The sequence below is a fragment of the Rhipicephalus sanguineus genome, chromosome 7 (genome assembly GCF_013339695.2).
Source record: "Rhipicephalus sanguineus isolate Rsan-2018 chromosome 7, BIME_Rsan_1.4, whole genome shotgun sequence".
Classification (NCBI taxonomy): Eukaryota; Metazoa; Arthropoda; class Arachnida; order Ixodida; family Ixodidae; genus Rhipicephalus; species Rhipicephalus sanguineus.
In genome coordinates, this window is record NC_051182.1 from 164,147,537 (window position 1) to 164,173,436 (window position 25,900).

At 44.5% G+C, this 25,900-nt stretch overlaps 1 protein-coding gene across 1 annotated transcript; it reads right to left on the reverse strand.

The window, feature by feature from the left end:
* Nucleotides 1-273: 273 nt before the first annotated feature.
* Nucleotides 274-25,513, reverse strand: LOC119400450 (serine/threonine-protein phosphatase CPPED1). The gene is made up of 5 exons (XM_037667491.2): nucleotides 24,975-25,513; nucleotides 21,195-21,404; nucleotides 16,197-16,426; nucleotides 12,500-12,692; nucleotides 274-8,340 (listed from the first exon to the last, which is right to left on the reverse strand). The coding sequence occupies exons 1-5, from the start codon at nucleotides 25,174-25,176 to the stop codon at nucleotides 8,138-8,140; spliced, it is 1,038 nt and encodes a 345-aa protein (XP_037523419.1). The 5' UTR covers nucleotides 25,177-25,513; the 3' UTR covers nucleotides 274-8,137.
* Nucleotides 25,514-25,900: the final 387 nt, after the last annotated feature.

Below are 25,900 nucleotides of genomic sequence, written 5' to 3' on the forward strand. Positions count from 1 at the left end.
GACACGTCGGCTCGAGCCCACCCCTGGAAGCTTGCGATTTTGTTCATCGCAGGCTTCCATCTTCCCCTTCCTGCCGTTTTTTTGGATACTTTTGCTTGGTATTTCAAACTGTTAAAAAGAATAATTCCATTTAACTGGACTCGACTGTACCTAAAATCGAGTTATGTGACGACACCACTACAGATGAAAAGTAACTATTTGCGCAAACTTGCATCACCTCAGCGGTGAAAAAAAGATGGGCCCTAGTACAGACCCTTTCATAAAACTACATAATTAAAAGCTGTCATTTTATTATTCAAAGGCACGAAAAACAAAAAACACTGAAGAGTCGATCATTCCAAAACACTGCAACTTTCCACACATAAACTGCTCCGTTAGCAACAAACTTTATTAGAAAACACTGTAGCTGAAGCTCAAAGAACATGACAATTCCGACAGTGCACATTTGCACCTGTGGCACTGTTCATGTGCCCAAGAAGCAACAGTGAAAGGGTCCTGCTATTTATTTATTCAATAAACTCATAAAGAATCCAACTAAGAACATTGCATCATCTGCAAAGTGCTGTTTCTACTAGAGCAGCTTAGAACACAGCGATAGTGACCATGTTAGACCATTTTGGTGCAACCTAGCCAACTGTGGTGCCATTCAAGGCGCCATGAAGTCCCAAACGTGTCAAACTTACCGCCTCATCAGCTCTGATTGACTGAGAAGGCAGCTCTCTGATTGGCTGAAAATGACACATTGGAATTAGTCTTCGCAATCACACTCATCTCCAATGCACCATCGTAATGACTCCTCAAACAACGTAAGAATAAATAAAAAAGAAAGATGCAAGTAAGAGAATAAATATAGAGTACCGGCTGCAAGAAAACGTCCGCGTACGCTTCTCAACATGATGAAATTGCTCACACACCACCCATGCATTGCTCACATCCCCAAAATACCCTCGGGGCAAACAAACTAGAGAACACTCCTTGCGAGCTCAGCAGGTGAAGACAGAGTGGGAATGAAAGGAAGTGTACATGCTTCAGCATCACATGCCATGTGATGGATTCTGTTGTTAATCTGCTCGTTACAGATTAATTATTATTAATCGTGTTAGCGTTATTCAATTTGCTACTCCAATCGAATAGTGCATATCCAAAATACCAAATATTTCTCTGATAACCAGCACCAACGGGAAAACCCCAAAAGAATGAACCGTTGTAACAGTGAGGGGTCATTTATGGTGTGTCATGTTTATGTAGATTCTCCTTGCACACACAGTATCCAACACTGATGTTCACCTGCTTTTGGTGCTAAGGCTCATGCAGTGATAACTGGTCTACGTGTTTCTTTCCATATTTAGCTGTATCTGTAGTGTTTGGTTGAGCATTGCGCAATTTTCATGTATTAGTTTCCTTTAAAAGCTGGTGAATTTTTATGTATAAGTTTTCTTTAAAAGCCGGTGACAAAGTACTACAATTTGGCTACTGTGGTCACTGCTGTATTTCAACTTACAGTTACAAAGTATCTCAAAGGCCCAAGTCATTACTGCATACGACCTTGTCTCAGTTTACATAACTGTGGTATTTTTTGTTGGTTAAATGTAATCGTAATGAGCCTTTGTTAAAGTTTCTGAATATTTCTTTCAAATGAAATGTGGAATTCCACGGATATTTTGAAAATGATTGCCTCACTCTTAGCAATTATTCAAATAGTATTTGACTTGGCTCTGAAATTCACTATTCACACACACCTAAATATACATACGGTATGCACTGCACGTACTTCTCCGCAATTTCATAATCTTCACAACTGTGTGGTGATGGCTATTTATTGGGCAGGCGGTCAATGTCGAAAATTGAGAATGTGCGGTCCCACAGTGGCCTCTGGGGCTCCACAGAGTGATTTTTGTAACCTAGAATCCCACCAAAAGCGTTGTATGCAAGTATGTCTGTGTACTCTGCATCCCCTGGAATATGACTGCTGTAGCCAGGAATCGTGCCTGTGACAAGTCAAGCAGCTCAGCCACTGAGCCCCCATGGCAGGTCCGGGGAGAACCTCGCAACATGGCATTGACTTGCAACGGATACATTTGTTTTGCTCAGAAATGGGCTAACAATGCAATGCAATGGGCTAACAGTGGTTGTATCGTCTCAACAGCAGCAGCAAGCACAGGCCTGGCAGCTCTAGCTCGTGCCTCACTCGGGCTGGCATGTGGCCACAGCACTGGGCATTCCTCTTTGCTACAGTACATATGACACACAATGTACTTAGCTAACGTATTGCTTCATCTGAACAACCGAGCATCTGAGCAACTGAACACCTGAGCAACTGAACATGGACAATTTTACATCTCCCAGCATGCCCTTAAAGGGACCCTGAAATGGTTCTGACGATTTTGTATAAACGCATTGAGCCGGTGAAGTAAGTCCGAAGAATCATTTGAACACCGATTTAAGCTCTCTGCGTCAACTGTGTAATTTATTACAAGTCTTTAAACAAGTGTATCGCTATAGATCGCAGCGGCTCAGCCGAACGAGTTTTCAACTTCTCATGCCTTTCACACATAGAATTGTTCCAATATACATAGAACCCAGTGACCGATCTGATTGGATGTGCCCATTCCACGTCCCTGAACCTCCTGTGGGCTGTGAGCGTCATCTGCCTGTGCTACAACGGGCTCCGTGTTGACGTGAGCTGAGCGACAGTGCTCATCTCGAGGTTTCTTTTCTTGGACAAAATGAATTGCCCTAGCCGTGTTGTGTACCACTTATCTAGCAATTGGTGACTTGTAGCTACGACATCGTGCAATGTTTGTGAGGCATCTGGCGAGTGGAATTGCTTCAGCTCATCACTGCAATGAGCGTCGCGCTCTTGCTATCCGGTCAACGCCACAATCCTCCTGTCTGCGGCTGTAACTTCACCTCTGAAGACACAACCACACTGCCCGAGTTTACGCTTGTCGGTGATCGTTCTCGAATTCTTTTTGTTTGTGCGCATGCCTTTGCAAGTTGTCGTCGTACAGGAGAATAAAATAAGATCGGCTGGTAGTGTGGCGGCACCTGTCGGAGCAGATATCAACCACTCCGCGAGCTTCGTCTTTGGTGCCGGATGGCGTGCTGCCAGGCACACTCGGCCTCCGAGACTGCGCACAACCTGTTGGCACACAGTATCGGAGGCCATGACTGGGCAAAGCTCAAACTGTCGAGTGTGCTCATGAGAGCGCTGCGATCACCAGTGATGCCAGCGTGTCTCATGAGTTCAGGAAGCAAGGCAGTGGTGAGAAGGAGGGTATAGATATAACTGTCCGTAGCGTTCTTGGTACACGCTGCGTCACTTAATTTGGGGTGCAAATGATTTGATGGTACTCTAGCCTAAATGCTGACAAAATTTCAAAAAACAGTTTCAGAGTCCTTTTAAGGGCTGAAGAATGACTCTAGAAATCTGCATAGACACTAGCACCGCACTTTCTTCTAGGTTTAAAAAAAAAAAGAATGCCATTTGCTGCACACTCAGCTACAAGAGTCGCAGTTCAATTGTCGCTTCATTAAATGTAATCAACAAGCACAACACAAAAATGAAAACATTGTGGCTGATGCCATCTCACACACACATGCCAAACACAACCTGCTCTCCACAGACTGAAAGTGGCACGCAGGCACCTTGTTAGAGTTATCAAAGTTCTAAAGATCTCACCACATGCTTTGCACACATACATAGCAAGTACGAGGGTTAAAAAGCATTGCATACTAGCCCCACAGGCCAGCAAAATAAACAGAACTCACGCATACTCACTCAACAAATACTTATTTCGCTTATCACTCACTTGGACTACGAGTCACCAAAGTTTTGCTCAGCTGAACTCAGACTCGCCAGCCAGTTCGAGTGATTAGACTCTGAGTGAGTTTGCTGACCTCTGACAAACATTAGCATCAAAACACCAAAACTGGAGTCATTATCAACATTATTCAGACATAATTATCTAGATGTCACATAGCAGTAAGGCTAGACGGCTCACAAAAACAAACGTTCGACGAGTGTTTCATGTGGAAGCAGTTGAGGAGCATGGCAAGCCAGTATGCAACTTCGGGTAACCGAAACTGGCTCACAGAAACTAGTCCTATACAATAACTTATGCATAGTGCAGTGACAAAAATCGCCAGTATTTTTCTAAGGTTTACAGGATTCACACATTTATATAACACACACACACACACAAAAAAAATGGAAAGAATAAAATATTGTGTTAGCTTCCCTGACTGAACACTGATATGGAAACCACTTGTTTGATTTATCAACATCAATAAAATGTTTCATTTCTGTTAAACCATTTCCAGTGACGTCATTTATATTAATTACTCTTAGTGTATGCCAATTAGTTTCTAATTAAATACCATTACGTTTTGTTTAAGGGAACAACAGAGATAAATATTATTATTATCTTTATTTAGTTCTGCACCCACAGTACGAACTTGGCATTAAAATAGGGGAATAATCAGAAAAACAGGCAAAAAAAGCAAAAAGAAAGCAATGCAGGCACACCACGACACATTCTTCAGACTTATTTTGATTTTTGTGGCCAAATAAAAAAAATTGCTTTCACCATCCATTCAACATTCTTACTCTATGGAATATTTAACTATGCTTCACAATTATTATTTTTTTGCCTTCTCTTTTCAGCCTGGCATTAAATATTGGAGGTGAAATATTAATTATTTCATCAAATCAGTGACATCCACCAAACCGAATTACTGCCTATCAGGGAAAAGCTTTAATATGAAATTTCATTACAATTAATTAAAAATAAAAATGAAACTGCATTAGTACCACTTAATGTTAACAAGTCACATAAATAATATTTACTATCAATTCTGTACAATTATAAATGGAACGAAATGTTTATATTCAAACCATTTAGCTATGGTGCAGCCATAATATTCAATACATTAATGCAGCATCAACTTCACCGAACCATGGAACAGCTCGAAGTTCACAAGAGACATTTTGAAAGGTATTTTATCTTTAAAATTCTCGAAAACGTATCTTTAAATTATTTAAAAATTAAAATATGTTTAAAGTTATTTATAATTTATATTTAAAGTTGCCCCCTTCCCCTATCGGGAAAATGGGGGCCAGCGAAGCTTGGCGTGCCTGACCTGCTGCTTTTCTTTCTTAAGCATTGCGCAATGCTCCCTCCTAACGTAAGCAATCAGTTTTATTACGGGTAGCGGCCATCCCCGGAATGCCGTTTTCAGGCTGAATTGGCATAGAGTCTTTCATGTTCTTTCCAGCGTTCATTAGCCTCCAAAATGGCCCAACGAAAGGAGCATCATGTGATCATGGAAACGCGGGTCAGGAAATCAATTTTCTCGTAGTTGGAATTTTCCTGAAATGTGCAATTTCCGATACCGACCCTACGCGTCGTCCAGCAGATCGCTTTTAGTCCTCCAACACGAAATATTTCAATGAAGCACCCATAGCAAGTCTCATAGCAAGTGTACTGCTTCAGTGTACTGCTTCGGCATGCTTCAATTCAGTTCACACTGGGCAAACATGGGTGTGAGGACTAGCAGTCAAGGCACTCGCTTTCAGACCGCGGGGCACCCAGGTTCAAACCCCAGCCCCGGAAGGAAAATTTATTTAGTGTTATTCATTATTTCATTGGCGTGCCCCATCTGCGAGTGAGGAGGGTTTTTGGAACACCACCACCAGCTTAACAGGTGAGCAATACAAGCTTCGCTTGAAGAAAGAGCTCGGAGCGAAACGTGAAAAAGCAGACACACGCATTGCCCTACACACTTTTTCACAGCAGGACCTCCGGCAAAACAGTAATACCCTAGACAAAGGCAGCGGAATCAAATTCCCTTAGCCAAGTAAGTTACTATTTCACTGCTCAAGGAAGTGAATACGAAAATAACAGGGGTTCACAAATGTACAGTCAAAGCTTGATACAACACATTAGTATCAGCTATAGCAAAGTAAATGAATAACGGTCTTGCCACTGACACATTGGTACAACCAAACATCCATAATGAATTTTCTAATATAAGGAAGCTATTCGTGTCACACGTGACTTTGTTGTAGCGAGGGTCGAGTGTAGTCGGACAAGCAAAAGGATGAAACAATTGTGTGACGAGACTGCTTTCAGAGAGGCTATTTACATGAGCCAGAAACAAAATTAAAGCTGCCTTCATCATATCCAAAATAACACGTTGAAGAAGCAAGAAAAATGAGCACAAATTGAGCAAAAAATGCAAACTGGGGCTAGTTAGTACTACTGAATATTTCACGTACAATAAAACATGAGCTGTTAGCACTGTCTCCATGCTTTCTCTTCCTGGCATAAAACTGTTTTCATCTCGCAGGTGTTGAGTTTTCAATCTGCCTATGGCACTCAAATATATGCATGCACTCACACACAGACACAAGTAAACATCCCGAGAGAATATGCCCCACTCACATTTTCACATGAGCGCTCGGGTGAAAAAGTCAGAAGAGGCGTTTGTTTTCAGTGTGTGTGTGTGTGTGTGTGTGCGTGTGCGTGTGAGTGTGTGTGTGTGTGCATATGCTTGAGTGTGGTATTTTGCTCTCTGAAGGAAACTTACCGAGATGAATCACCAAACGTCCCAGCTACAAGTTTGTCTCTTCCGTTCTGTCATTCTACGTGCCCGTTGACGCTATACCCCAAGTTGAGCAAATCCGGAGGCACATCAACTTCAAACCAATGCCTGCGGACAACAAGCTAATAAAAGTAGTTTGCTATGCCAAATTGCAGCGACTGCAGTAGAAATCCCTTGAGCACTGGAACTGTAAGTAGATTTCAATTTATAGGCAGAGCTTCTTCGGTGTTTGAACAATTGTGGCGTATGCCACACATTGATTACTCCTTGAAGAAGTTCTTCAACATTCCAGACAGGGCTCAACCTTGTATATAACAAACTTCACTATTTTCTCTACAGTCACCGGAAAGAGAACATTACCACTGCCAATTGGTTTGTGAGCCACATCAAACCAGTCTGGACTCTTCACAGTGTTTGGCTAAAACTGCACTCCTAGTTGATCTTGACAACAAAGGGATCCTGAACCATCCCTCGGCCTTAGCGAAAAAACACATTCTATCAACACCTTGGCCAAATTTTGTAGTCGTGCGCAACATGTAGAGTTTACAAAGAGAGCGCACAGTTGCCACTCTCTGAAGCGCCCTCTCCTCATGCAGAGGCCCATTCTCGCTCTCTTCTAAGCTGTCGGCGTTGGCTCTATTCTGTCATTTAGCAGGGTGCTGCTATTGGCCAATAGCCAACACAAATGAGCGGCGTTTGGATCAGACGTGCTTCTTGCTACGGCGCTGCGTTCGATAGCGTGCTAAAGTTACACAGTGGAAATACTAGCACGCACCAGAACCGTACTGGGAGTGAGTGAATGCGCTTCATGATGCAAGTTCATGGCGTGCGCTGACATAGCTCCTTGCCTCTTTGTCACCCCCCATGTGTAGCTTCCAGTGCACTTGTCAGCAGGAGATAAAAGAAAAAGTGTTAAACGTGCGCAACAAATCCCTGTAACCGCTCGTACTTGCCAGACTAAAAAACATTTCGCAGCTGTCGATTCGTGAGGCAATAAACACCGATACTGAGGTCATTTGACGACTACTTGGAAAAGCGTTTGAGGACCCCTTTAAGGCATGTTTCTAGGATTTTTGCTCTGGTTTATAAGCACTATATCTTTGATTTAGCGCCATACTTCCGTTTTGTCGCACAAAGACCGCTAAGTGGCCATCCACCATACAACATTAAATTAACGTCAAAATTTGACTGGTTCACCCGACTAATCCTGTCATGTGAAACATTACCCCTATTCTAGGAGTCTTCTTTCAGTGGCACCACTAAGATGTAAAAAAAATGTCCACTAAGCCTGTAGACTGACGAGTAAACAGGCGGCGCAAAACATAATAAAACTACTTCTTCACACACAACTCCTCATCGAACCTAGATGGTCACGTACGCACAAATTGGAAAGACCTACTTCTCGACAGCCCACCACATTTGTTCGAGCAGACCTACAGTTGCCATGCACACAAAAGTTCTCACGAATCCACTTCTGACTTTCCAAAAATCCTACCGCTGGAAGTCTCCAACCTACTGCCAAGGCTCGGGGTCAGTGGAGGCAAACTGTCTTTGGGATCTCGTCCAACGCGTAGTATTGGTGCTCGATCTTGTCTTCGCCGACTTTCACGACACGAAGTCCGTGAGTGTCACAGCCAAGCTGCGCTCCAACTGCAGAGGTCACAACCAACTCCATGTCCTTGTAGAAGCCGCCAGCATTGCGATGGTAGTGGCCGCAGAAGATGGCCCGCACACCTTTATGCAGTGGGCAAGAAAACAAGTTTCCCATTCAAGAGCAAGAGTGGTCGGGCGAATGCAGTTCACCTATAACGCTATTCCATGAAAACCTCAAATGCTCCCTGAAGAGTCAGTTTAAACATTTGCATGTACACTGCTTTGTAGGATTTTGAGTTGGAAGTGACACAAGAACTTCAAACAACAGAAATGCACGAATGATCAAAGGTGGGCAAAGGGTGCTCTCACAAACACTACTCCCCGCTAAATGTAATGAGCCAGGCAATAAAAAAAGAGGTTTGTTTATGTGAATGACCTTGTAGCTGCATCAAAATTACGAACATGCAATGAGCATGTTGGAATTAATGAGAATGAATGTGTTTATGAAGCAGCTGACAGCCAAAATCATAAAAAAATAAATAAACAAAGGCACTTGTGAAAGCAAGACCAAAACTGCCTTAACTCTTTCGTTACCGCGAGAAAATGGTTATTTCTCATATGTCTTGGAAAAAGGTTGTTTTGCCGCTTTGAAATGTACTCCAGCATACATTGCAGCATACCAAATTATGCATAATGAAACGGTCTTTCCAAAAAAATATAAGTTGTAAAGCAACAAAAATATTGTGGAACGTATAAAAATTAGAAAGTGTGCAACATTTTGTTACTAGCTGATAAACAGAGCAATAAAAAACACTTTATATGCAAAAACACTTAGAACAAAGAAAATTCAGCACATACATTTTAAACAGGGGTGTGCAAATATTCGAAATTTCGAATATTTTTCGAATAGTGTTTGCTATTCGATTCGATTCGCACTGGAATTTTACTATTCGAACTATTCGAACTTCCCAAAAACAAATACAGTCAACGTCCGATTAAAAGTGACCCCTTCAAATTTTCAATATGCTTCACCTCATTACACTCTCGTATTGCGGCAAAGCTGCCTTTCAAGCTCCGTTACGGTCGAACATTGCTAAGAGACAGTCAACGTCCGATTGAAAGCGGTCCCTAGATTTTCAATGTGCTTCACCTCATCACACCCCAGTATTGCGGCAAAGCTGCCTTTCAAGCTCCGTTACGGCCGAACTTTGCCAAGAGACAGTCAACATCCGATTAAAAGTGACCCCTTCAAATTTTCAATATGCTTCACCTCAATACACTCTCGTATTGCGGCAAAGCTGCCTTTCAAGCTCCGTTACGGTCGAACTTCGCCAAGACGCGGTCAACGACGTCCGATTGGAACTGGTCCCTACATTTTCAATATGCTTCACCTCATCACACCCCCGTATTGGGGCAAAGCTGCCTTTCAAACTCCGCTACGGCCGCAAATGTATTGCCTCAAGAAAACGCTGGTTCCAACATGGAGATGAAAGATCTGGCAGAGTTGGGGGCTCAATTAATGCTGTTTTGGGCCTGAAATTTGGGCAGGAAGTCCGAAAAATCGGACGCCGAAGATTTTACCATCCAAAATTTCAGATGTTCTTATATATCAACGTCTACGAGGCAGATCTGGAACTCCGGACTTGAAGGGAGCACACCCTTGTCTGCCACATCAGTTGGGCTTCCACAGAAGTTGAAAGAGGAGGAGAGGCTGAGGAAATGACATCTTTGCCTATCACATGTAAAGTGTTGTCGGTAACAGTTTGGTTGCGCCAAATCATGTACATAAATAGAATTCGGCCTCTACATTGCCTCATTCTTGATAAGACAACTATAAAACACCACCCCGCCAGTGCTTCATCAACCTAGCGAAAAGAAACACTTTCATGTTGCTATCTCATAAGAATATGCTTAGGAATCCTCTCTAACTTTTTTTTCTGCAATTTCACTTCGAAGTATTTGAAAAATATTCGAGAAATATTCGAGAAATATTCGAGAAATATTCTATTCGATTCGCACCCACACTTCAATATTCGAATTCGCTTCGCACCCAAAATTTTGCTATTTGCACAGCTCTAATTTTAAAGATAAATGACCCAGGACTAGTATAAAAAAAAAAATGTTCTAGACAATTTTTCTATTAAAATATACAAAAAAATCTGACCCGAGGTACTGCTTCACTGCTCGTGCAATGCGGTGAAGCATTTCCTGGTTTTCGTGAGAGAAGGTGCACCCGTGCACTTTTTGCATAAAATTTCAGTTTTTTCATGGGAATAGTCTCCTGGTGTTCCAAATAGATGGATGCCCACGATGTGAACAGCATCTATATAAATCAGATGTGCAATGAACTTCACCAGTTCGTCTGGCGTCACCTCTTTCCATGAGCCACCTCCCTCTGTATATGTTGGCGTTTCAAAATATGCATCCGAAGCATAGTTATTCGTATTTCTGCAGATAGTATTGAAAGAAAAAGAACTAAATAATGCGCAGTCTTAAAACATCTCGCGCAGCTCTATAATGCGGGGCCGAGATCTGATCTGGTGGCCTTGTGCTGGCGGCCGGCGCCAGCACATCACGCTCCAGCGACGTGTGGACCTCGCATGTAACCAGAGTAGCCCTAAGATTGTGCACAAAGGTCAGCGGCTACGCACGCGCAGCGGAGGAGACCACTTGAGGCTGTAAACGAAACCAACCCCTGAACAGCTGCGGATGTCCCAGGCTGACACAAAACATCGTCGCCATCAGAGCTTGAAGCTGAGGTGCTGTTACAAGATAGTTTTGAGTGGTGCGCGTTTCTCGTGGTGCAGGCGCGCACCCATGCGCTGTGGGGGTGCTATATCACCCCTGTAAAGGCGACTGCCGTAACTTGGGCGCGGCCACTGTGTTTGGAACGCACGTGCTTTGGAGTAAGTGGAGACGTTCGTGCAAGGTCAGGGATGCGCTGGCCGTAACCCGAGTTTAGTGCGGTGGCACCAGCATCGCCGCCATGGAGAATTTAGGCCGGCGCATAGAAACGGCAGGTAGTCTCTTTTTTAGGGTGTGGGAGCGCGCGCGGATGGACGTCTCCTCGCGGTGGGTCCAGGGGACGGTACCGCGGCTCGCTTCCCTCGGGCCCTCGCGGTGAGTCGTGCATCTGCGGTGCTGCATTTGTATTGTATTATGTTTTATGTTGTCTTATGTTATGGTGTATTGTATGTCTTATATTGTCTTGAGTGTGCGTGTTGTTTTCCCCAGTATTCATTGTCAGCGTATAAGTTTAGCGTGTTACGTGTTAATAATTCGGCCGGCGAGCTCGCCATATGTAAAGAAATGTTTAATAAACCTCCACGTTTTGTTGCACGACCGCGTGAACTGTGTTCGTGTGTTCCGAAAGCGGCGGCGGTTTTGTCGCTCAGACCCCACAGCGCGCGTGACGCTGCCGCCATTGGAGCGACTAGCGACATGGGATGCAGCCCTGTGTCTGATATAACAATAGAAGCGAAACCGAAGCTGCTGAAAACTGGCTGAAAAGGCCACGTCCACACATTATACATGTGGCGGACCTTAAGAAACAATTTTTGATAGAACAAATCTTCCTCGACTCCAAAGAACAGCTCTCTAGTGAATAGCTGGCATAAATTTCGGGCAGTTATTATCGCTCAACGCTGTGAGATTGCGATGCTGACACCATAATTTGATATTTGACTTGCAAAAGTTCTTTTGATTACAGAACTTTCATGTCACTGAAGCATTTCTCTGAAGTTTGTCAGCCAAGCACATTTTCCCAACAACGCACGCACATTGGTTCGCGCAAAGGTCTGTCAAAAATCACGATGTTGCCAAGATGGGCAAATTCAAACTCACTCTGAAAGTTCAGTGGCTGGACTAACTAGTAGGAGGTGCTAGGTGCATGAGAAACAAATTCAACATGCCAAAATCGATGGCTCAAGGCATCGATCACCGGTGATCGATTTGAATAGGCGTGGTAACGAAAGAGTTAAATGGGCTACTCGATGTAGTCACACGTGCTGAAGCTCTGAGCACGTAGCTTTGGCTGTGCTGTCATACTAGAAAGTTGTCACTGGGTGCAACATCATATGTAGCGTGAAGACATAAATACAGTGACACAAAGACACAGAGACGCTATTTGCCTCTCCGAGTCTTGAATTCTGTCTACGATGATCAGCAAACATCAACTGGCCCAACAACAAGCCCTTCTGCTGTAAATACTAACACTTCCTCTGTGTGGTGACCTCCCTCCTTCTCCCACACACGCAATACCACAACAACAAGAGCCCTTGAATGAGTGATGGCTTCCTACCAGCCTTGTGGAACTTGTCGAGCATCCTTAGCCTCAGTTCAGGGTCAAAGTTGAAGTACACCTTGTCCTCCTGAGGGTTGCGCAGGAACCAGGGGATGTGCTGGAAGACCACCACATGCTTGGCACCCGTCCGCTGCGCTTCCACCAGCTGCTCGTCCAGCCACACGTCCTGCTCCTGCGCCAGCTCCTGCACCTGCACCGCATATTTACAACATCCACTGGCATTAGAATAACAGAGAGCAGAGCTAGTTGCTAGGCCATTCACTTTAAAAAGACTGGGCATGCAAACAGGGACACAAGAGAGAAGTCAAAACACCAGTTGTTAGATGCGCTTGTGGTGTCTTGATTGCTCTCTTGTGTCCGTGTTTGCACGCCCAGTCTTCTTAATATGAATCCATTGGCATACATCGAACATGATGACAAGGTATGTTGAGTTCTAGAGTTGAACTTACCAGAAGTCGATTTTCTGCTTGCACCATAATATTATCTTTATTGCTCAATATAATTGTTGGGGTTTTATGTCCCAAAACCACAATATGATTATGAGGGACGCCATAGTGGAGGGCTCCGGAAATTTTGAACATATGGGTCTTGATAGAATGGTAGCTTGGGCTAGTTGGTGATTTTCAATCGACATATTTGCACAGTGCAAATATGACCATATGGGGCTCTTTAAGATACACCTAAATTTAAGTACATGGGCCTCTTGCACTTTAGCCTCCATCAAAAATGCGGCCACCGCGGCCGGGATTTGATCCCACGACCTTCACGCCAGAAGTTGAGCACCATATCCAATAGACCACCGTGGCGGGTTCTTTATTGGTTAAAGGGTCCCTAAACCACACACAGGTCGAAATTTAGTTGTGGTGTTGCAGTTGTGCACGAGTCTACAACGAACACGTGCCCGCGACAATTTTTCGAAATGGTGCCATAACAGCAGAGTTACGCGCGGGTTTGGTGATTGAAACGAGGCCCTCACTCGTTTCGCTCTTTCCTTCGCTATGCTCTGTTCGTTGGCTCATCTGTCCTCCTGGCTGAGTGTTTGTCCTCGCCGTGCAAGAAGGATAAGCAGGGAGCACGCGTACCTGCCGGCAGACAAACAGGTTCTTTCTGCTGCTGACATGGCCACATTCTACTGGTGACCACGCAACCAACGCTGGGGATACTGAAAGGGGCACAGGATTGCATTTTTTATTAGTATGTGGCACACCCACGATGCATAGCGCTGCCGTGTTTGACACTGTTGATTGTTGCGGCATTTTAAACTCAATGCACGCATTCACTTGAAATGTTAAATAAAGTATCGCAGGTGGTTTAGGGGCCTAGCCTGTCAAGGTGATTTTGTGCCATACAGAATACAGTGTAGACCGCTTATAACGTAAGTCACGGGAGTTGTGAAAACCCACGCTATAAGTGGTACCACATTATAGCCAAAGCATCCTTTTTTCAGCCTTTGCCTATGCCAAAAGGGCAACCCACCTTTCAAAGGAAATTTATTACACTTTTCATTCACAGACACATTCAACACAATCACAACACAGCACGGAAACAAAGTTCTCAAGTCCGGCATCATCAGCTCGTTTGACAGTCAAGACGTGAGAAAAGCCACAGTACAAACGGTGCAATATTAATGAGAACTAACAGACAATAATGCCAAGGAAAGTATAGGGGGTGTTATTTGTAATAATTGGGATATAAATGTGAAGAAAGTAAAGTGGACGAAAAGATAACCTGCCACCGGCAGGGACCAAACCTGCGACCTTCGAATAACGCATCCGATGCTCTACCACTGAGCTACGGCGGCGGTCATCCCCCCGTCCACTTTATGGGTATATATGTGCATTTAAACTGAGGAGTGTTAGTCAGCGCCGACTAACACTCCTCGGTTTAAATGCATATATATACCCTATAAAGTGGACGGGGGGATGACCACCACCGTAGCTCAATGGTAGAGCATCGGACGCGTTATTCGAAGGTCGCAGGTTCAGTCCCTGCCGGTGGCAGGTTATCTTTTCGTCCACTTTACTTTCTTCACATTTATATCCCAATTATTACAAATAACACCCCCTATACTTTCCTTGGCATTATTGTCTGTTAGTTCTCATTAATATTGCGCCTAACAAAGAAAACGAGCCCTTAAAAGTAATCTTCTTTCCTTCAGTACAAACAGTGGAGGCTCGTTTGACGGTCAAGATGTGAGAATAGCCACAGAACGGCCATAGAACGAATGGAGGCCCTGCTCTGTCGATAGAACGGATACAAAACGGTCTCCGAACGACTTGGATTGGATCGAAATTTGATTCTCCGGCCCCAGCACTTAAGTTTCGATCCAATCTAAGTCGTCCGGAGACCGTTTTGTATCCGTTCTATCGACAGAGCAGGGCCTCCGTTTGTTCTATGGCCATTCTGTGGCTATTTTCACGTCTTGACCATCAAACGAGCCTCCACCAATCGCGTGCGGCTTGACAGAACGGACCACCTCCGTTCTTTGACAGAACGCTTACAAAATAGCTCCCCGCTCCATGTGTGCACTCCCGCTTCCACTCCCAACGTGCCAGCGCGCTGGAAAGCCGTGCTCCGTTCGCCGATTTTATGATTGTCCGCCTAAAAAGTCCACGCTATAACCGGTGTTCTCCTTCGCGCACCTACACAATAAACGGTTGGCCTATACAATGAGTTCTATGGGCGACATATTGGTGGTAAAAAAAAACCCACGTTATAACCAGTCCCGCGCTAAAAGCGGCTACGTTATAAGTGGTCTGCACTGTATCAGCTTATCAATCTAAGCAGGAGGTTCAAGATTGAGAAATTTTAAATTGGACATCATGTGTGGCTGCTGCAGTTGTACAGTGGTTACGGTGCTCAGCTGTGGACCCGAAAGGTGCAGGTTTGATCCTGTCTGCGGCAGGCCCACGTCGATGGAGGTGAAATGCCAGAGGCCAGTGTATTTAGATCTAGGTGCATGTTAAAGAACCCCGGGTGGCTGAAATTTCCAAAGCCCTCCACTACGGTGTCCTTCATAATCATGCCTGCACGCTTGATGGCATGCATTATCACATGCATTGTCAACATTTCTGGGTCCACAGAATGCAATGCTTTGTGCACTATTATATTGCAATGACGTTAATGGTAGACCAACAAGCCCAATCTGCAGACGTACGACTGCCACATAGGCGAACATCCTCTCAAGGACAAAGGTACAGTTCGAAATGCTGAGTAATGTGAGCGTTGTTCATTTCCTTGCACGTTATTGATGGGCACATGTGTGTGATATGCAGAAATGCAACGAGATATGCCATTGACCTATATTGTGAATGGAAACATCTACTAATGCTACAAAAGGGATAATTGAAAACCGCCCGTTTGTGGCACGAAGCCACAAGGAAATCCTCATTTGCAATATTGTGTGTCCATGTGCTTCAAGTTGTCGACTGATTCGCCCTCGCACTACCAATTTCAGCATCCTGCTTAGCTGGACTGGTAAAGCAACTGCCCCGGAAAGGAGTTGGTCACAGGTGAAATCCCCAAAGCAGGACGATTTTTTCTTCAACTAATAGCTTTCCTTTCAGAGCCACAAACGGGTGGTTGTCAATAATCTTTTTAATTAACCTTGCGCCACCTTACGGGATTCTGCAGAACTCATTTGCAATCTGCTAATCCTATTTAGAGGTGAATAAATTTTATGGAAAGTACTCACCAGTGATGCATCCTCGTAGAACTGCGAGTTGATGACAATGCACATAACGCCCCCACACCAGAAGGTAAAGTAGTCGTCGCCAAAGCTGTTCCTGTAGGCGCAAACACTGGCAGGTGTGGGCTGGTTGCCAATGTCGTGGTTGCCGCAGACGCACACCAGTGGCACCTCACTGCTCATTTTGGAGAAGACACGCTTGAAGTCCGCCTCCTGTTCTGGCTTCAGTTCGTCCCCTGGAACAATGCCAGCAGAGGAATATCCACAGGTGCCCCTGCATTTTTCTCACACATTGATTTGCAGTGTAGTTATCTTTCGGTGTACTAAGTGTTAAAAAAATCATGATTATGACTGGTTATTTGCATGCCCCTCCCCCTTGTTTTCAAATGTAAACGTCTTCCATGTACAGAGTGTGCATCTCTGATGTATACATTCTAAAAGACAGGGTGTGCATACATGAACACAAGAAGGAAGTCAAGAGACCTTGACTTTCTTCTTGACTTCCTTGCGTCTTCCTTCTTGTGTCCGTGTTTGCACAAACAGTCTTTTAGAATGAATATGTACTTACCAACTAGCTCAGCTCTCTGTCATTTTATGATGTATATATCTGTATACATATACAGTAAAATATCACTTGAACGAATGTCAGTTAAAGGGACCCTGAAACGGTTTTGACGATTTTGTATGAACACATTGGGCCGGTAGAGCAAGTCCTAAGGATCATTTACAGACTGATTTAAGCACTGTGTGTAAACTGTGTAATTTATTGCAAGGCTTTAAAGCTGCGAATCGCCACCGATCACAGCGGCTCAGCCAAACGCGCTCTCAAACCGCCCACTTCCAGTGCGCGTCATCTTGGAAGCGCAACGTCACGCAGGCGGCTGACTGATTGGATATGTCCAGTCCTCGTCACTGAACCTCCTGTGGGCAGCGAGCGTCGTCTGCCTGTGTTACAATGTGCTCCGCGTTCACGTGAGCTGAGCGATAGTGTTTATCTCGGGGTTTCTTTTCTTGGACACAATGAATTGCCCTAGCCATGTTGTGTACCACATATCTAACAATTGGTGACTTGTAAAGCTGCGACATCGTGCAATGCTCGTGAGGCATCTGGCGAGCGGGATCCCTTCAGCTCGTCGCTGCAATGAGCGTCGCGCTCTCGCTATCCGTTCAATGCCACGATCCACGTGTCTGCGGCTGTAACTTCACCCCGGAAGACACAACCACACTGCCCGAGTTTACACTTATCGGTGATCGTTCTCGAATTCTTTTTGTTTGTCCGCATGCCCTTGCAGGTTGTCGCCGTACAGGAGAATAAAATAAGGTCGGCTGGTAGTGTGGCAGCACCTGTCGGAGCAGATATCAACCACTTCGCGAGCTTCGTCTTTGGTGCCGGATGGCGTGCTGCCAGGCACACTGGGCCTCCGAGATTGCGCACAACCTGTCGGCGCACAGTATTGGAGGCCATGACTGGGCGAAGCTCAAACCGTCGAGTGCACTCATGAGAGCGCTGCGATCGCCAGCGATGCCAGCATGTCTGTAAGTTGAGGGTGCAAGGCAGTGGTGAGGAGGAGGGTATAGACATAATTGTGCATAGCGGCCGTGGTACACGGTGCATCACTTAATTTCTGGTGCGAATGATTTGGGGATGCTCTTGCCTAAACGCTGACAAAACTTCAAAAAACCGTTTCAGGGTCCCTTTAAACAAACTATTCAGTTGTGAGAACTTTTTTAAATCCCCCACGGAAGCGCCATTAAGCCCTATGCTAACTCACTTCAGTTTAACAAAACTCTGTGCATGCACAATGTTTCAGTTCTACGAATATATTCCGTGACACCATCCAATGTCTCCAAGGTCATGTTGATCCCTTCATAAGTACAACTGCTTTTTTTGTAGCATAGTTTTACCATGGCCTTCACGATCAGCTCTGCCAACGGTGTGCCACCGGAGGTAATGGTGGAGGCCACGATAGTGGCCGCGACAGCTGTAGCCTCAGACCTAAAACTGCGTGATGGTAATTATGAGTGCCAAAGGGAAGCGCATGTCTCTGAATGAAAGACTGAATATTTTGCGTAGAAGCACTGATGCACTTGGAGATACTGAAGTCCTTTTCTGCACAGCAGAGTGTTGTGCCGGAGAAGGTTCATAAGAGCTTGGACAATTTAACTCGTGACCACTGCAGTCTTAAGCGCACAAGTGCAGCAGAAGATTACTGCATTCTTCACGAGATCCTCAATAGGCATAAATTCGCATGCAAATGAGCAGCATGACAAATAAATGGGTTGAAGATTATGGGTTGAAGGAAACACCTGATGTTTCCTAACCTTATGATACCATGCTATAACATAGCTGTTTCAGTTTAGCAAACTTTCACTTTAACAAAATTTTTCCTGAGGTCCCTTCAAGTTCGTTCAAGTGAAGTTTGACTGTGCACGTATAAGTGCTGATTAGTTTGAGTATAGATTCCGTTGGTTTATGACAACTGTTGTGCCTATATTATAATGCAATCTTGCGTGCCTTTGCATAGACTTTTTGTCTGTGCCCCTTGACATCTTCATGGTGGTCAATAAAATTTCATTTTCATCTGATTTGATTGTCCATATATTTCAGTTCTGGACAGTTTTCACCACCTTTTGAAAAAGAAGAAAGTTGCAAAAAAAAAAGAAGTTTCTTTGTTTGCAGATGACAAGTACCTGCAGTGACACCACGTGACGTCAACCAACTAATCCACCGAGGATGACGTTTGACAAAGATACATCCACCTATGGAAATGTCAGCCAGCCTGAGGCATTTTATCAGTTTACAGAACTTTTATTGCATTTCCTCATATTGAGGTTCAACTGTATATGACAACCATTTTGTGTCTAGCAACCTGATTTATGTAAAACACTCTTAAAATAATTAATGATGTGAAAAAATCACATGGTGACTTGCTGATGCCCAGAGCAAGCAATCGCACCTTTCCAGCCTACCTTCGAAGTTGTTTCGCTAATAAAACTTGCAGCATGGATAAATTGGAAGGGTTTTGCGATGTATCCGATATGCTTTAAATGTCATCATTCATTGGAACTGTTTTTATTTTTTATACACTACATTTGCAAGCACAATTGTGCATGTAGCGTCCAAAGGTGGTTAAAAATCCTCAAACTGCTCAACGAATTATGAGAATCATTTCAACCACTGAGAATTCTTTAACGACACTTGCATCTAAGTAAGGAACATTTTTGCATTCAATTCTCTGAGAATGCACCCAACGTAACCATGACATGAGCTGCCGTGAAGGTGGCACAGTGAATCTTAAGGCAACCAATGGCTAGACATGATGCGAATTCCATGTGTTCATACTGAGTGCATGACCTCATGAATGGGATCTAAGGTTATTCATCTTTTGGTTGGTGCAGCACTCACAATGATGTGGACAAAATTTAAATAAATGCGTAGGACATGCACTGCATTTTGTAAACCTTATCCTTGTCTGTGTAAGCGCTGCACCAACCAAAAGATGAGAGAGTGCCAACTAGATCAGTTTTTAGTTCCATAGTTATTCCTAACCATTGATAGACTTCCATTCCTAACCATTGATAGAACCAGAGATATTCCTAACCATTGATAGAACCAGTAGAACCCCGCTGATACGTTTTTGAAGGGACCGTAGGAAATAAACGTAAGAGACGGGAAACGTAAGAGCCGAAAAACAGGAAAAACGGCAAAATATTTAGTGGTACAGAATTTTATTTCAATTCTTACGAGCAGCACGAAAATTGGCGCGCTCAGCCGCGATCTAGTCGATGGATAGAAACGCGGAGCTTAGGACGGCAGTACTGAAAGTTGGGCGAGTTGGTATTCGTTCATGACTTCTTTTGCGCAAAACGTACACGGACACAAGGAAAAAAGAGGCAGACAACACAGGCGCAAACTCACAACTGATTTATTTTGAACAACGAACTGTACTTTTATCTTCACGTATAACAAACGCCCTCCACCGGTGGACCCAGGAACACACGGAAAAAAACTAAAGAAAACCTATTCAGCGCTACGTCATGATAAGAAGCAAAAACCTTTTTTTTTTTTTTTTTTTTTTTTTTCACACATTTGTAGACGGATTGTTGCACGTGCCTTTCAAGAAGTCGAATTCTTTATCAGACATTGTGACGGCCTTATCCACAGAAATGTAATGAACGTATGTGATTTTTTTAACACCAACAGCTGTAGGCATGAAAGAACTAAGCACACGCAATCACGACCGGCGCGGCGAGTCCGACCGCGAACCGCACGCACGACCATGCGAGCTCCAACCAGCTCGAACTCCTCCCGTTCTCCGACAAATAACGATGATGATGAGTCTACGCCAACGCGATGGCAGAAGTGAATGCCAATCTCGAAGGCCTTGCTTTTGCAAGCAATTACGTCATACACGCCATGTTTGTGCAATGCAAATCTCAGAGGCTATGCTTTTGTCAATAGTAAATGCCAATCTCGAAGGCCTTGCTTTCGCGAGCAGTTACGTCATAGACGCTATCTTTGCAATTTGAATCTCGAAGGCCATGCTTTTGTTTGCATCAATTGAAAGATTCTGTTGCTTGCGCCTCTCATGCGGCTAATATTACGGTCAAACGAGGCCAAGCTGCGTGAAAATGCACCATGGCCGCTCTCTTTGGTTGTCACTCGGTCGGCTCCGGGCGCACTTCGCGACGTATCATACGGGAACGGTCCGATAGTTACGACGTAACAGCGGGGTTCCCAATACATTGTATCCTATGGGAGCTATGCCGGGACCGGCGGAAAACGACGTAACAGCCGGGAAAACGCAGCAGTGAGGAACGTAACAGCGGGGTTCTACTGTATAAATTTGCAGCACTAAGCGTATGGGACCAAAGTGTTGCGCGTAATGTCAAACCATGTCCTGTTCCCTTTGTGCAGTTAAACTGTTCAATCGAGCCTGTCATTAGTGTGCTTGCTGCATTACATGCCCAAATTTCCCAATGAATCTTGCTATCTGCTCTCACCAGGCATGGCGTCCACAAGGTCTCCGCAGACAACGAAGAACCGTGGCTTTGGCTCCATCCGATTGACAGCCTCGACGGCTTTCTCGGTAAGTGCTATCTCCTTGTCCCACCGGGGGCAGGGCTTCTTCTCCAAATACGACTCTATCATGCCAAACTGTGTGTCCGCTGCTTGAATGAAGAAGAACGGCCCTTTCCACTGACCCTCGGTGTCTGTAGAAGCAAAAAAGGACGGACAGACCAATCATAACGTCATTTATAGTTACTACAGTACCATACAGACATTTGTCAGGGCCAAGCTTTTTTTCCTTTGATGGGGTGTGGCCCTTATACAAAGTTGAAATCCTTGGTCTAATTTTTTCCCTAACTACTGCACGAAATCCATCATAACACTCCATTCTCAATCACCACCACCACAACAACAAATGCTATCCTTATCACCATCATCATCGGCTTATCATGCCCGCTGCAACACAAAGTTCTCTCCCAGTTATCTCCAATTTATTTACCCTACCTAGTGTGAGCCGATTTCATCTTGTCTCTGTGAACTCCTTAATTTTGTTACTGCATGCAATTCATTTCCATCCTCGGCTTCTTTTCCCTTCCCTTGGTATCCAGTCCATCGCTCTAACTGACCACCAGTTGTCTGTCCTGCTGCATGGTGTGACATCACCACATCTTAAATGATGTGACATGATGATGCCATCGCACGAAATCATCACATGGTCAATGGTGTGCCGATCCTGGAGGCAGTGCAAAACCAGGTGAGATGTAGAATGCTTTCGGGGGTGGAGGGCAAGGATCAATACAGTGACTGAGAAGAAAAAGAAGTAGATGGCTCACAGTTAACCATGAGCACAGTGACACTCTCAGAACCCCCCCCCTCCCAACAAATCTTGCACTTCCCTTGAATTACTACAGCCACTTCACGTGATGCTCATCAAAGAGATCTCTTGGTGGCCTTTCAAGCTAGCCTTGAAATTTTATTCCTCCTCACATTTTGTTTGCTCGCAAAACAACAAGATATGCATTTGCTTCTTGGAAGCATTCCTGTTTTACAAGGAGGGAGGGCAGATATCATGCAGCAACGATGCCACATAGTAAGAAATTAACAGTGCAAGTAAAAGATGAAGGCCCACTCACTGGTTGAAGGCACATAAAAAGGAGAAAAATGGTGTGAGAAGAAAATATTTTTGTAGTCACACAATGGAGACAGGCAAAGCAGTCATATAGGCAAACAATAATTTACTTGCAAAGATTTCACTGCACTTTGATGAACCTTTTGAAGAAAAAGGATGAAAAAAAATTACAGTGACGTTTCACTTCGTGAATGCAGGTTACACACAAGCATTTGGATGCTATTCAATTTTTGTGCACTGGGCATACAATGTTTCAGAAATTATTTTATTGTGCGTAAGTGTTGGGGTTCTTCGGCCTGGCATGTTCTTTGGGGATATCCTAGGCACGCCTAGCTTACGCCTCTTGCTGGTCTCGTGCCCCATGCTAGGGCAACGAAATCAAGGTTGGCTGGCTATGCTCGACCTGCCACCACTTGCACTGCTGCTCTGTCTTTCTCATTCTAACTAGTCCCGTGTTATTGGCACGTGCAGTTTTTGCCCCCTAAAGGTGCTGCTATTACAGTCTAACTTTTTATAATGCACTAGCTGAAGTAACTTATAGATGCCTTGCACACGATGCAAGACATCTGCACGAGAACTTACAGCAAAACCTGACCATAATAGGTACAACTTTCCAACAATGCTGGTCCTCCAACATGGCAGCTAAGATGATGTCAGTATGAGTTACCTGTAATAAAATATTTGGACAGCTCTAAATTAGCATAAAAATGTTTTAAAAATGAAGGTGACATTCTCAGGTCCTGTACAGTATGCTTCAGTCAAATGTGTAAAGACTCATGTCTTTTTCACATATGGTGCATGAGCACTAGACACATACGAAGGCCTTGCCTAAATGTGCTTTCATTCATGAATTTTCCAACACACCAGAGATCATCTAAGTAGGCAAGCAAGCAAGAGAAACACAATTACAATCACTGATAAGTTTAAAACACAAATCTTATTTTTACACTGTTGAAGGAATTAAATTTGGTAAAGAATTGCAACTACAGCTTAATTCAGAAAGCTTTTTTTTTCTCTGATTTTAACAAGAGAGATCCTACGTTACACAACAATGAGTTACTGCTGTATATGTAGGTGTTCTTTGCAGAGGCAACAGAAGCAAGTCACTTCGAGCAGCAAACATTCAGAGATTTTCTGGTATAAGATTTCTTGCTTACCGAAGCTGAAGGAGTGTAGTAGTTTTTATTTATTTATTTATTCGTTTGAAGCTTTACCTCGGCTTCGTAGAACTACCATATTTTACAGCGCAAGACGACACCACAGTAAGGAACACAAGACACACGGAGCGGCATGTGCAAAAAGGTTAACCGTAGGAATGGAGAATCCCGTGGATGTACAGTCAGGCATGTCAAGCAGTTTGTTGAGTGCAAGAAAGGTGGAATTTATTCCCTGCCATTATCGTGTGGGAAAGAGTACGTGGAACAAACCGGACGATGCATAAACCAAAGACTAAAAGAGCACCATGACAATGTCGCACGCGTAGCCACTTGTGGTCACATGGCCAAACACTGCAGAGATTGTCGATCTGATGAAAATGACAGCGAACCTTGTGAACCAATGTACAGAGATTGCAAAGTAATAGGCAAGCATCATGATGCTCTAACAAGAGAAATAAAGGCAGCACATGTGATAGGGAAGTGGCAAGATATGTGTATAAGCGCACCCTCTGTAGCATTGTCCCAAAAAGAAATCAAATATCTTGACTGTGAAATTTGACGCATGTCTGTTTTCTGCCGGCACTAAATGTCCCTTCTGCGCATATTTCTTGCCCGTTTCTCCTCGCCACCAGCGGTATAAAGGACTCGCTGGTTTCAATAAAATATCAGTTGAAAATATGGAAGTTAGAAACCAACTCGCCCAACATATTACCTTGTGGAACTTCGTAGAACTAGTTTCGATTACAGCCTCATCGGTCAAGTCCCTCTGACCCACAGATTCTATTTTTATATCAGAAATTTCCTTCTGGCACGCCTTCCATTTTCCTTAATTTATTTTTTATCCACTCGGCGTAAGATCGTCGTCCCCTATACATGAGTTTATTCGCTAACGGCTGAATTAGAAGTCCGCAATGCCGCGGACGGAGCACAAAACAAACGCCTTTCCGACAAGAGCTGCCCGTTTTCACCTGATGCTTCAAATACTCTGTCAAATGGTAAGCACCACAGACTGCACAAAACACTTTCACAAACTTTAGACGGTCATAAGCATCGCAAGACGAAAATAAAACGGCGCCGCGACTGAAGAAACTATAGAGAGCCCTTTTCGCCTGCAAGCATCCGGAACAACTCCAGTCCAGTTCATGATGCCGGTGTCACAATATGTGCACTTTCAATCGTGAAAGAGCCCGATCGGGATCGAATTTCTCGACCGCGATTGGCTCCTTTCAGCAGTTTGGGTAAGTAAGCCAATCACGATCAAGAAACTCGATCCCAATCCGGACCGATCAAGATCGAAAGTGGATCGTGTGACACTCGTTTCACAACACCAAAACGAACGCTGTCGAAATCGTAGGCTGATGCGGCAGGCACTCGATTTGTTGGCCCGAACTTTCAGCTACATTAAATCAGTAGGCACACAGCCGGTAGCGTGCCGCATGAACCCCGGCGACATGTAGCAGCCGCCGGCAACACGCACGAGATCTCACCTTTCGTGAGACCCTCGTACGATTTGTTGCGAGCACGGATCCTGAATTCGGTCGACATCGTCGCTGGCTCCTCGGTGATGTGGTAAGGTTGAAACGACTTCTCCACGGTGCTCGGCATTACCGCAGCTGCTGAGAGTCCCGGAAACAAGCGGCGGAAACCACCACACCTGCTGACGAGTCTGGTGCAGTGTGCACAGAACATGCACACGCGCACACTGAACTCGGGGGGAGGGTGTCAAGACCCTTCACAGATAAGCGTCCAGAATCTAACAACTCCAAACAAACACTAGAATAAAAACGGGAATGTGCTACGTCGCAGCTGGAGTAAGATTTGCGTCACATGCTGACGGCCCTAGATATTTTTTTTTCTTCTGGGAGGCGAATGCTGTCGGAGGGCTTTAGTGCGCGTCCGCAAATTCCAATTTAACTGTCCGATCAAGATGGTACAAGTACAGCTGCTCGTTATTGCGCTCTTTGAGGTTCGAGCAGTTTGCGGAGGTTCAAGCCCCGAGTGCTCACCAAAAACGTACAAACAGCGGCGGAAAATTCGGCTCGAATTCGCGCTTTGATCGGTCTTGTGCAAAAGATACGTATCCACAGCGATTTTATGCATAGCGTAATTTACAATTAACACCGATGCTTTTCTAATTACATAGCGTCGTGTATAAAAACAACAGTAGCGCGTCGAAAGTATTGTGCGGCATGAAAACAAAAGCAAGCAGCTTATTAGCAATGCAGACACGCTGCCCCCATTTTATGAAGGAACGCAGTCGAGTGCGAGCGATTTCAGCTAATAAGTATCACGACATTAAATACATTTTCACAAAGCTGCGCGGGTCAACGGAGGGACACCTCTGATGAGTTTTGAGCCGACCTTCACGGGGCAATAACACGAAAACAAAATAAGCGGTGAGCTTTCCGGCCAT

What these genes read in the sequence shown, in the direction of transcription:
- LOC119400450 (XM_037667491.2), bottom strand. Translation starts at nt 25,176, where the DNA reads ATGTTCTGTGCACACTGCACCAGACTCGTCAGCAGGTGTGGTGGTTTC. An exon ending in CCTTGTGGACGCCATGCCTG is followed by an intron (nt 16,427 to 21,194) that starts GTGAGAGCAGAT and finishes GCATTGTTCCAG; the next exon opens with GGGACGAACTGAAGCCAGAA. An exon ending in CGACAAGTTCCACAAGGCTG is followed by an intron (nt 8,341 to 12,499) that starts GTAGGAAGCCAT and finishes CACTGCATAAAG; the next exon opens with GTGTGCGGGCCATCTTCTGC.